Below are 13,470 nucleotides of genomic sequence, written 5' to 3' on the forward strand. Positions count from 1 at the left end.
AAAACTACTACTGCCTAAAATGTCAGGGTAAAACCGGCAGACTTATTTCCAGAAATGCCACTTCCACTTGTGCCTCAAAACCAGCCTCAACGTCAAACGCAACTACTAACATCCAGAAATGACTTACAACCAGACAGAAGAACACATCATGTTTATTTTCCAGTAAACGTATCTGAGTGATGTACCGCTTCTCCCTAGATGGTTGATTTAGTGAAAAAAGAAAGTTATCTGCTATACATTATAGCCTGCAATTAGTTCATGCGCCAGCTACTAGATGCCCTCTTCATTTGGTATCAACAGTTGTTTGTTTAATGACACTCCATGGAATTAAAGAGTGAAAACTTCTTTGCCTTACTGAAGACATGTCTCTCCTTGTGTTAATTTTGAAAGCAAAAAGTCTGAGGATGACCGCTTCCTAAGACACAAGAAGTTATCAGTGCCAACCATGTCATGTCCACAAATCTTTTGTGCCATTATGAGAAGAACTGATTACATGATGTTCATACTGCCATCTGTGAAGCCTATTTTAATGGAACAGTGACTTTCACTGCCAATTTACAAAACTCAAAGACTCGCTTCTCATCAACATGCATCTTGTAAACAAATGTGTTATTTACAGTTCTATGAATGCTAAAATATGTGTGTGCTATAACGACTGATTTATCTAACATTCGCACACAAGTAGTTCAGTTGGTTATTGCCATAGCCAAACCAACAGGTCACATATCAATGCCATATATGGACATGGGTCAACACAATTTCTGTGACTGGAAGGAGTAATCATATAGCCAGACAGCTGGTTTTTCCAACAATAGATTACCGTTTATCACTTTCACCCTCTATTCCCTCCAGTGGTGCATGATTTTCTGGCGCAATAGCAAAAAACCCATCTTGCAGGAGCAGCATGAAACCGCCTTATCATGTGTTCTTCACAAGCCTTCTAGGCTGCCATGTCTGCTTGCTTGTTTCTATGGATCCCTAAATGTCCTGGTATCCAGCAGAATACTTCAGCTTCTCCTGTGTTTCTAATACGAAAAGGGAGTCATTCTTCATTTCAATAATATTCCCTACCAGGTAAATCAATCCAATAGCTCAGAAGGCACCAAGAGAATTAGAGCTAATGAGAAAATTTCTTTTCCTATTGTGCCTCTCCTGCTAAAGTGATGTCAAGACTGCAAATAGCTCTTTACTATAAAAGAAGGTTAAAGCTGTCAACAGACCACAGTGCTTTACAGGCATGATCCTACTGGAGGTAGAGATGTTATGCCCCTTACCTTCCTTTGACCTCTGAACTCATTCACCCAGCCAATTACAAGGAACCCAACGGTTCCCATGTGGACTCTCAACCATAATGCAAACTGCCACTTTTCTTATTAACAAACCAGTGCCAGAGATGAAAGAAGTGATTTGTAGTGTCACACCCACTAAGCCTTCATAGTAAACATTACTGAGGGAGTTCATGTGGATTATCAAATGCCACATACAAGGCAATGATTACTCTTCAATCAGTACTGTGATTACCTCCTGATCAAACAGATTTAAGTGCAATAGCCTACAGAAGAAGAGTTCTGAGTCATGCTGAGAAAGAGTCATGCTGAAATTGTAGAAGAAAAGCTCTGCACAATGAGTAAAGATCAACAGACCACACATTCCAGTCACATGTATAAATGCAAACAAGGTTATCTTTCACTGGAATTAACTATTAAAAGAATGACTAAACAATTTGTTTCTAATTTACAGAACACCAATAAGATCAGAAATAATGATGTTAGTAACTCTGAAGTATGAACACGGAGCTCAGCAGCAGTGAACATAACACAAATAGGATGCAGCTGTTATAATTCTATATTACAATGTATGACACCTGTCACTCGTTTCTAGGAGAGGTAATAGTGAGTGTAGGAGCCTGAGAATGAGTTCTTTACATCTGCCTGCCAAATTCACTTGATGTGCAGCTCAGAACTTGTGCAGCAAAGCATAAACTAGAATAATGTAACAACTTCAAACTGGAACAAGGAAGTAACATGTGACCAAATGAGTCTCTACTACAGCCAGTAGGTCAGATGGTTTCATTGAGTAATAACCTGACAAAATTAAATAGACTGGATGATAAATATTGTAGTGTGAATTGGAGTGCAGATCACTTACCTACAAAACAGGCTTGCAGAAGAGAGAAAGTCTGTACCAACAATTTGACACTATCTAGAACACAGGCTTTCACACTAGTATATGATTCTGACTGGAAAGTCCTTTGCAGTGCTCGAGTGCGTAGCTCCAAAAATCTAGTGAGAAGTTGCTGAGAACTGAGACCTTCAAGGAGAGCAAAAGCACAAAGACTTTTTGCCACTTCCTACAAAGATAAATGATAATTAGAAGTAAAACATTGATCAACTGAATGATTTAAAAAATTTGCAGCATCACACATTTCAACACCAAAAAAATGTGTAATTGTACTGTACCACTGACTGGTAGATCCTATAGGCTAATTGTAACGTTTCATTTATTCACAAATAATTTACATCTTTTCTTCATAGAAATATGAATGTTGTACCATAGGCCTAACTGGTGTGGACAATGATGAATGCATGAAGAACGTGGTTGGGTAATACTATGGTAAACGTCCAGCATTTGGATTAAAACTATGCATTTATAACAAATACCAATAGACAGTAGTAAAATATTCACAGGACATACAGGGGATAGGCAAAATAATGTGAACAGTGGTAGTAATGGGATGGTTGTGCTTGATGGTCAACAATGCAGGTAAGGCACGCATCTTACTGGACTGTGTGTGTTCAGTACAGACTAGGCATCAGTGTAAGTTGTTTACAAGTAGTGCACACTTTGTATTTGCATTCAGAGGCCAAGGTTGACATGTAATGAAAGACCTAACAGAGTTCCAAAGAGGGCAGATTGTAGCTGCAGCGTCAGTAACCAAGACAGACAATTTATTGAATATTTCAAGAACAACTGTTTCAACAGTTATGACAGCATACACAAAACATGGAAAGACATCATCGAGTGAACGTAATAGTAGGTGCAAGCCACAACTAAATGAGAGAGATCGTCCGTATGCTAACACTAATTGTGTCAAAACAACACAAAGCTACGGTGGCTAAAGTGACTGCAGAGATCAGTAGCCATCTTTGAGACACCGTATCTATTGACACTGTCTGCCGAGAACTCTATAAAGCAAATATTCATGGATGAGCTGCTGTACCAAAACCATTAGTGATGACAATCAATGTAAAAAGCATAGAACATGGTGTCCGGAGCATAAATCCTGGATGGCTGATCAGTGGAAACACGTCATATGATCCGACGAGTCAATGTTTTCATTATTTCCAATATCGGGCCGGGTTTACATTTGGAGAATGCCAAATGGAGCCTGCAAGCCTGATTGCTTGATTCCAACGGTTAAGCACAGAGGTGGAAGTGTGACGGTGTGGGCACCATATCACGCTATTTCGCTGGTCCCATCATTACTCTCAACAGCCGTGTTACAGCCAATGAGTGCGTGAACATTTTAGGTGATCAGGTGCACCCCATGATTCAGATATTGTTCCCCAATAATGATGCCATATTTCAGGATGATAATGCACCCATTCACACAGCCAGGACAGTAAAATCATGGTATGAGGAGTACGCAACTGAACTGCAGCGTCTTCCCTGGCCAGCACAGTCCCCAGACTTGAACACTATCAAATCCTTGTGGGCAGTATTGGAGTGCAGACTCCAGAGCAGATTTCTGCCACCCTCGTCACTACAGCAGTTAGAAGAGGTTCTGATCAAAGAGTGGCATAACATTCCACTGGAGACTATACAATCATTACATGCCTGTATTCCAAGAAGAATCACAGCTATATTACGGGCAAATGGAGGTCCAACCCCTTATTAATAAATCATTCCCAAGTAAGTACAGGTGTTCACATTATTTTGCCTGTCCCCTGTATGCATATTACTCCTGTAATTTAAAATGATGCAACTAATGCAATAACGATATCCTTAATAAACAAGAATTATGCTCATGTTAATCTATACTATTACATATAATAAAACACTATGCATAATCTAAAAATTGTTTTATATACTTTTCTTCAGTGTAAATATTATTCTCTTGTATGTACTATATGGGTACACAGCTAGAATTCAAAACAAGTTATCTTATTTCATGTCCAGCAACAGGTATGCTAAACATTTACAAGAACTGCAGTTTGAAAGAGATCACAGAAACTCTACAGAATATCATTGTTATCCATTTTACTCACTGCAAATTAACTTAAAAATGTGCAACCTGATCTAATCAAATGCTCTGGTATGTACAATTTTCAGAACATGTGTGGTGAGAAAGAGATGGTGGCAGTCCCATGTAACATCAGGAAACATTTACAGCATTCAATTCGTTTGTGAAACACCTTAAAAAACATAACACAAAACATAATGACCTGTGAAAGCCAATACATTTTCCAGCAAATGTACTGGCTGTGCCTCAAGAGAGGGTGTCAACATCGTGTGAATAAGTGCATGTTTTCAGCTTGCGAAGTTTATTATAGTTTATTGATAGTAACAATGAAAATGATGGGAAGAGGGAAGGTGAACAGAGGATGGGAAGATAGGGAGAAAAAGGTGGTGAACACCCCATGAAGAACATGGAGGACAAGATATGTTTACTTAATGAATACATACATCATTTGTAGCATCCTGTTTCTGTATCTTTTCTTCACAATTTTTCAATATGGTTGGGAGGAAGTCACTTATAGTGCTCCATTGTCGCTCTACCACTGGGAATAAGTACTCTATCTGCTTGCCTGACAATCCACTATCTCCACCAGACTGTAACTGAAGACCTACAAACAAGAAAGTTTATTTAAAAAAAGATATAGCATGTGCTGCACAAACTTTGATAATAAATACTCTGTCAATAAAACTGATCTGAGTTGAAGTCAGACACATGCCTAGATTTTTTGTGTTAAATGTGGCTGTATCATTGTACACTCTGAGTGTATTGCCATTATTTACTGTGAATCATACATCAGTAGTAGCAGCAAAAGAGAGCTTGAGTTTTACTGAGTAAGAAAACTTGGAAATCATTCAAGTTTGTTGCCAACTTCTCACTAATGTTGAATGTTTTAGACAACATACACATTCAATCACATGCTATATATATATAAATTTTCCTGCATTTGAAGTCAGCCCTCAATAGGCACTGAAGACAACTTTCTTCACAGGTGTTAATTTTCTGTAATGAGGATAAATATAACTGGCCACACACAAGAAAGATGTTCTCAATAATACAGCCAGCTGTTTAGGAAATAGTGAAAGTATGAACTTGCAAAATACTGCTATTGCTGCTACATGTTTGTTCTACTTACATTACAATGGTAGTTCTTTTCTAGATTGCACTTCATTAACATGAATCAGTGATAAAACCAAGAAAAGGTTATAAGACAGAATAATGAAAGGGGCTTAAAATAATATTACTGTCCAGAGGGACAATACAAGCATTAGAACATAAGTTTGTTAGTTTAATGGTTTTGACACATTTCCATATATATCTGTTTACTTTGTAACCTGGCCACTGCTAGTTCTTGTTTCAAGAGGGTAATAACAGCTGTATTTATATTTTGCATATTTGCTGTTGTGTTTTTTGCAACAAAGTGGAGAATTCTCAAAATTGCAACTGCAGTAAATAGAAAAATTGACTGCTGTAAGTGGTAAATATCAAGTTTAACAGAAAATAATTTTCAACATAAAAGAAAAAGCTCAGATACAACAACTAATATTGATATTTCTTTTATTTATACCTGTGTTCAGGTGCCTTGCAAAAAGAAAAAGTTGAGCTGCCCGTAAGTAATTTTCCTCATCAAATGCTATCCATATATGTTCGGGAATAACAATCAATACTCTTATCTGAACAGCAACTGAATAGAATGAACTCTTAGGAGCAGATCTGAAACATAGTATACACAAATTACAAATTTATTCTTAATTATCACTAATTACAAATAATGTATCTGCAGTCCTTTCTTTGGTCTGGCTGCAAATAACTTTTTTTGCACAGAAGCCACATTTTTGCAGCATGTATATGTTCATCTCAAGTAGCATTAAATGATAAAAATCTTTCAACTTTAATAATAAGATGGCAAATTAGTCAGGAAATTGTAGGCCCCAGCTATCAGTTACTAAAACTGCAGCAGCTGTGAGAAAAATGGAAATAATTTACAACAATTAAGGGTGGCAACCTAAAACTTTCAGAATCAAACTTGCTTTGTAAAGAATGTGAGGAGATTCAAGAGAGAAAATAGTGGTGGAACGCAATCAACCTAACTGCAATACTTCTTTACCTTCACTTTTTTTCTTTCTCAGGTAGTGTACAGTTTTATAGAACATACGTTTTTAAGATTAACAACTGTTCCATCTGCTTCACTGTCAGCAATTATGCATCTGAACATATATTAGAGTAGGGCTCAACAACACACTATTGCTCACAAGTAGAGCAGTTGCAGTGTGGTGGAGAGTGAGCGAAATGTGCGCACATCATGTGGTCGAAACAACACAGGAGAAGAGCCAACTGTGAAATAGTGGAGGGTTAGTTTTGACACTGGTGCCATCTAATAGCATCAGGATCGCATAACACCAACAATGCCTTTGTATTTCAATCCACAGTGTGAGGAATCTTTATTTTTTTCCACAAAAAGATGGGTTTGCAAAATATTTAGTGTGCCATAAGAAATTGAATACTTTTAGGAATTTCAGTTTACAAAGTTACTACCTTTCTTAACATGTCAGAGAAAACATAAAAGGACAATGTCAAGGACCTGAGTATGTACAAGATATTTTAAAACCTAAAAGGAAGCTCTCTGAAGAGGAGCAAGAAAAATCAAGCAAGTTATTGTTTAGGAGAGCTACAAAATTACACAACTTTTAGCAACGTCCATGCGTCTTTCATGGACGGTGATTTATTAAAAGTCTACTTAGTAGCTGCAGCTGAACATTTATGTCCACATTAGACAGAACATTTTCATGTGGTGCTGTTATCAAACATGTCAATCGTGCACCACAAACTGTTTATGGCAGACAACATTCAGAGTCAGGTCGTAAAACATTTGGAAACATTTGTTGCAAATTCTTTAGTGCTCTGTGAACACATAGATGTCACATGCACACAGCTGGATGTGATATTCTTAGGAGCATTTAAGAAGTTGTAGAAAATTTAGGTTTGACACGGAATTTATAACTTCACGGGTCTACAGACAGAGCGTCAGTCATGTTTGGAAATTTATGAGGATTTTCAGCATAACTGAGTGGGAAAATGAAAAAGTTTTGAGCACCCAATCTCTTATGCTTCCCAACCATACAGATTAATTTAGGTACACTCTAAATAATGATATATGAAGCACTGATACTGAAATGCTATTATTCGGTGGATGAATTCATGCAGGGCTAACTGGTAATTTGAGCTGAATACAACAACAATAAACAGTTTCGACAAGAACAGAATAGAATAGAAGCTTTTGAAATGTGGCACTACAGAAGAATGCTGACTATTGGATGGGTAGATCATATAATGACGAGGTACTGAACAGTATAATCTGACTAAAAGAAGGGATCGGTTGGTAGGACACATCTGAGGCATCAACAGACCACCAAATTAGTACTGGAGGGAAGCATGGGAGGTAAAAATCATAGAGCGAGACCAAGAGATGAATACCTTAAGCAAATTCAGAGGTATGTAGGTTGCATTAGTTACTTGGAGATGAAGAGGCTTGCACAGGATAGCTGCAACAAACCAGTCTTTGGACTGAAGACACAACAACAACAACAACTTGTTACATATCCCACAAGTTTATACATAGCTGTTTATAGAAATATCATTTTAATGTATATTATTATTTATTAGTGTAAAAATTATTGCAACCGTAATGCAAATTTTTGACGTATCTCCTATAGACAAATGATATGGATTTCAAATGTATATCACAAGGTGAATAACACCACAATTCTAACATGTCTTCCATTATCTCCCAGTTCCCTTTTTCACTCACACACAACTTACCCTCTTCCCAGTTGCCATACACCTTTCCCTTCTGCCCTTCCTATCAACCTGAACAACTACTCATAAATCAATCAATCAATCAGCACCAGCACTGGTGAGTGTGTTTGACTGTGTGTAAATATGAACTTACAGTGGGTAAAAAGTGGTAGATCACAAGTTATTAAGCCTCTTTCCAAATTTTAATTTATAGCTTTAAACTAGGATATAAATACAAGTAATACGTTTATTTAAAGTAGCTTTCCAGCATTTACTGTAGAACTTCAAGTACTGCATATCTTTCAACACAGATGTCATGCTATATTTCAACCACAATAGTAAAGAAAACTGATAAGTAACTGAGCCCTGAATGTATACACCACTTACATGATTTTCTCCCCAATTATTTTTAATGGCAAATTTTCAAAGTACATCCAACATTTCTAGTTATGATTCATGACCAAGCCTGTCTGCAACTCGACGTGTCTTGTTTACAGTAAGTAGCAATCTATATTTCCCTACATTATTAAATTCCAGTTAGATACGAAATGTCCCTTTCAGAGAGCCCCACAGAAATAGATTGCTAAAAATGGGAAAAGTCAGGCAAAATGTCTACCTGGCTCAAGAGAGAAATTCTGAAACCAAGCACAGGCGAGATAAAATCTCAAAACTTAGTTCTTATTTATAAATATTTTGTTCAGACATATCACAAACATTTAGTAATAAATACTGCTTTTGTTTCTCTTCTTACAAATCTTATTTCTTCATATCAGAACTGTATTTAATCTCCAACTGCTGGTTTGTTGAATATTGTTAACTTTATATATATTTAACATTAAAATAAGGCATCAATGGACTCATACCCCGACGAAGATTTGGTGCTGGATGAGGGTGTAAAACCCAGAAGTTGTTGCTCCTGAAGCTGCTTGCATTTATCAGTCATCTTATCAATGTGTGACACTATACCTTCAGCTGTGGCTTTCATATCAGCAATAGTATCTGCTGCTTCAATTAAATCACGATAACGTTCACTGAAATAAAACAAAAGATTTATCTCCAACAAGACTCAGCTACTAAGTAAGAGCAATTCATGCTTTCACTACTGTAGCTACATGATATAATCCTGTTTTACTGGCTAACACTATTTTTCTCCTTGTAATACCCAACAACATACACCAAGAAAACCTAAAACCCAAATATAAGTGTGCAATGCAATTTGTTGCAGCAGATGGGTGTCACAAATATATTTATAGAAAGTACATTAAAAAAAGAAGAAGAAGACTAAGGGAGCAGTGGGATAACCAAATAGACAGGATTATCTTGTGGCCACTTTTTAAGGGAGGAATAGTACGTTGCTCATTAATAACAATAGAGCCATTCCACCCTAAATTGTCTAATTCCAGAGGAAATTCCCACATGACCATAATGGATTTTGCTGAAACTTTATGTGAAATGTGCACATGTCCCCAATGAACACTGACAAAGTTTTACTTTCGCCAATATGATACTTCCAGAGATATAGTCATTTGTTTGTCCCCATAGCACAATTACCGAAAGTGCACACCCTGAGTTTTAGGCAAATTTGGGACATAATCTCTACCAATATTGTTACATACAGAGGCAACACACAGCATATATATTACCTTCAAGTTTTACAGTATTGTCACATTGCATAAGTTTTGGGGAAGTTCTTATCAGTCTGCCTGATATTTTTTGGAAAGGAATCATGTTATAGAGAATTTTGAGTATGACTTCTTACTGTGCAACGCTACTGACAATTTTGTGTTCGCACAGTTTGTGGTTTAAGCGAACTGATGAAAAACTGTTTAAATCTGTTGCCATGGTCCATGGTGGTTTAACCACAGCTGATTTCTTTTCAAGTGGAAAAACCAGCATCCTCATTGCCACAGGGGTCACGCAAGATAGCTGGGCAACAGAGGCCGCTAGTGGATTTCTTTACCACAGGTTCCCAGACTTGATGAGGGTTTCCCGCAGGATCCTGAGCGCAATGATGTGAGGGTAGACTGAAAAGTAATGTCTCCACCTTCGTAACTCTTTAACAGTTGGCAGCACTGGTATGCGGCAGGTACTTGCTTGTTCCATAGCCTCTTCTCTACAGTTGGTGGGAAGCCTTAGCATTGAACGGTTATGTTGTTACAGTGTCAGTGTAAAGTATGGAACCCTGCGCAGATGGTAGGTCAATGCGATTTAAGCAATGTGGAGTCACGGAATTCTTGGCAGTAGAAGGTGTCACTCCAAAGAATATTCATCAGAGAATGAAAGCAGTTTATGGTGATTGTGTTGATGTGAGTACTGTGCGTCGTTGGGCGAGTATGTTTAAAGATGTTGAGGCAGAAACATCTGACCTGCATGACAAAGTGTTCTGGGATGCAGATGGTGTTATCTATGTTGATTTCCTCGATTGTCGAACAACAATAAATTCAGAGCGTTACACCACAACGCTGCAAACTCTGAAACGACGGCTAACAAGGGTCCGAAAGGAAAAGAGAGATGTTTTCCTGCACCATGACAATGCCAAACAACACACTTCATGCGCATCCACAGGAGAACTTCATAGACTGAATCTCACCACCATATGGCACCCTCCATACAGTCCAGATTTAGCACCTTCTGACTTCCATCTGTTCCCGATAACGAAAGAGGATCTGCGGGGACATCATTATGCTTCTGATGAAGATATTGAGAGAACTGTGAGACTGTGGTTGCGGAAACAGTGTGTTGACTTCTTCTGTGGCGGCTTCAGAAAACTTGTTCATTGTTGGCAGAAATATATACAACTGGCTGGTGATTATGTGGAAAAGTGAATATTGGTAATTAAAGATCACATTCTAGAAATTATTTAAAAGAAAAAAGTGGGATGTTGTCTCTTTTAGGGTCCTAATCTTATGTATCCTTCAAGCTTTGAATTATTTACAAGTTTCATTAATTTGCTGCAGAATGTCATGAAGAAAATTATTCTGTGTGTTTGTAGGTTTTCTCATCGAATATGCTGCTAGAAAAAGTCTTTCAGGCATGCAACCGGATTGACTGATCACCGGAGAATTCATTTTCAATGGGATAACATGCCATCATCATAATCAGGTGACTCCTAGTGACTGACATCCTGGACCAAAGGGTGTGAAATCGGTCATCTCTCCCTTCCATCAACCCCGTGTATGGTCCGCACAATGTGCGGCTGTGGTGGTGGGGGTAGCTTGCACTCAGGAGTCGAATGGTGGTCCTCAGTCTGCACTCCACCTTCATCCTTCCAGTGGATAAGGGGAACATAGCTGTCTTACTAACAGTCACAGAATACAAAAAGAAAACGTACAAGGTGCACAACTTTGTTTCCGTCATTTTTTTCCCAACATTTCGGGCAGTGTACGAATCCTGCATTGAAAACACTGTTCATCTTTGGAAGCAATCCACGAACTGATCCAATTGGTGACTCCTTCTTGAGATCGGAAGTGTTGCTCAGCCAAGCCATGTGCCATTGTTCTAAACAGGTTATAGTCAGAGGGAGCAATGTCTCGACAATACGGCGGGTGGGGTAGGACTTCCCATTTTAATGTTTCCAAGTTTGTTTAGGCCTCTTTTTCAACGTGGGGTCGAGTGTTGTCATGCTGCAAAATCACTTTATCATGCCTCTCGATGTATTGTGGCCGTTTGTCTCTTAATGCTCTGCTCAAAGACATTAATTGTGTTCGATAACGAGCACCTGTGATTGTTTCACTTGGTTTTAACACCTCATAGTACACGACGCCGAGCTGGTCCCACCAAATGCAGAGCATGATCTTGGAGCCGTGAATATTCGGTTTGGCCATCAACGTGGAAACATGGCTGGGATACCCCGTGATTTTTTGCATTTAGGGTTATCGTAATGAACCCATTTTTCATCCTTGGTCACAATGTGGTGCAGAAATCCCTTCCGCTTTTGCCTCTGATGCAACTGTTCACAAACACACAAACGCTGTTCAATGTCTCTTGGTTTCAGCTCACACAGGACCCAAGTTCCTTCTTTCTGAATCATGCCCATAGCCTTGAGACATTTTGAAATGGCTTGCTGTGTCACTCCCACTAATCATGTCAATTCTTCTTGAGTTTGAGGCAAGTCTTCAGTCGGCAATGTCTCCAATTCTGCATCTTCGAAAACATTCTCTCTTCCACCACTATGCCAGTCTATGGTGTTAAATTCACCGTTCTTGAAGCATTGAAACTGCTCATGACACATTCTTTCACTAATAGCGTCCTTACCATATGTACTAGCATTCGATGAGACTCAGTTGTTTTCTTCATATTGAAATAAAACAGTAACACCTCTGGCAAATGACGAGAACTAGGCTCGTAAATTGACATTTTCAATAAAGAACACCTTTACGATGCAGACACAAATAGATTAATGTTTGAATGAGGTTTTTATGTTGACCGAGGTACAAGCTAACTGCCTGACGTCTGTGATCTGTTTCTTTCAACCACTACTTGCCAGTGTTGCCACCTATCGGCGAACGGCGGAAGCAAAGTTGTGCACCTTGTACAAACTCCTAGACAATGCAGCTTACAAGATGTTGACCAGCCAGATGCAGTGCACGTTGATTCAACTTTTGAAGTACTTTTACAGAAGAGACAGCAAAGAAACTTCGGCCATGTGCTGCCACACCACCTAGGCTCTACATGCTTCCAAGAATACACAAAAAGGACACACTTCCGAGACCAATAGTGAGTGCAATACAAGTGGCAATGTACCAGCGTGTGGAACACTAGATGTTAGTTTTGAGTCCATTGGTTGGTAAATGTGAGTATCATATCAATAACTTGGCTCAATTTGCAGAACGTCTACGGAAGTTCAGATTGGCCAGCTCAGATTTCATGGTCAGTTTCAACGCTGTATCACTTTTCACCAGGGTTCCACTCAAGGAGTCACTGGAACTTATTGAAAAGATATTTGGGCCCTCATTCACCAAACATTTCAATTTTGTGTTTGCATCCACATATTTTCTTTATGGCAGACACTACTATGAACAGATTGACTGTGTGCTCATGCGTAATCCTCTGTCACCTGTGGCGGGCAGTATGAACACGGAAGATTTTGAAGACGAGGCAGCAGACTCAGCACTATTAAATCTGACAGTCTTTTATAGATATGTTCAATGTGTTCGTCATTTGATCTGATGAGAAAGATTAGCTTCAACTTTTCTTGCAGAACCTGAACTCTATCCACAACCAAATTCAGTTCACCATGGTGGTGGAGCAAAACGGTCAGTTGCTATTCTTGGATATCCTGGTATGAAGAAAACCTGGTGGAACTCTGGGACACAGCATCTATAGGAAGAAAACCCACACAGACCAATACCTTCATGTCTCTAACTGTCATCACCCATCACAAAGGGAAGAAGTGCCATAAATGCTGTCCCACAGAGCTTGTGTGATCCCCAACAAAG

At 38.7% G+C, this 13,470-nt stretch overlaps 1 protein-coding gene across 3 annotated transcripts in view; it reads right to left on the bottom strand.

Annotated features, from left to right (window-relative positions):
* The window catches only part of LOC126412134 (conserved oligomeric Golgi complex subunit 1), a 129,558-nt gene that overhangs the window by 100,094 nt on the left and 15,994 nt on the right, over positions 1-13,470 (bottom strand). For all 3 annotated transcript variants that reach the window (XM_050081580.1, XM_050081581.1, XM_050081582.1), the window contains exons 2-5: positions 8,896-9,063; positions 5,805-5,950; positions 4,687-4,847; positions 2,149-2,350 (exon numbers count right to left, since the gene is read on the bottom strand). In XM_050081580.1, coding sequence (XP_049937537.1) covers positions 2,149-2,350; positions 4,687-4,847; positions 5,805-5,950; positions 8,896-9,063 — 677 coding nt within the window. The remainder of the gene's footprint in view (positions 1-2,148; positions 2,351-4,686; positions 4,848-5,804; positions 5,951-8,895; positions 9,064-13,470) is intronic.

This window comes from Schistocerca serialis, chromosome 7 (assembly GCF_023864345.2).
Source record: "Schistocerca serialis cubense isolate TAMUIC-IGC-003099 chromosome 7, iqSchSeri2.2, whole genome shotgun sequence".
Taxonomy (NCBI): domain Eukaryota; kingdom Metazoa; phylum Arthropoda; class Insecta; order Orthoptera; family Acrididae; genus Schistocerca; species Schistocerca serialis.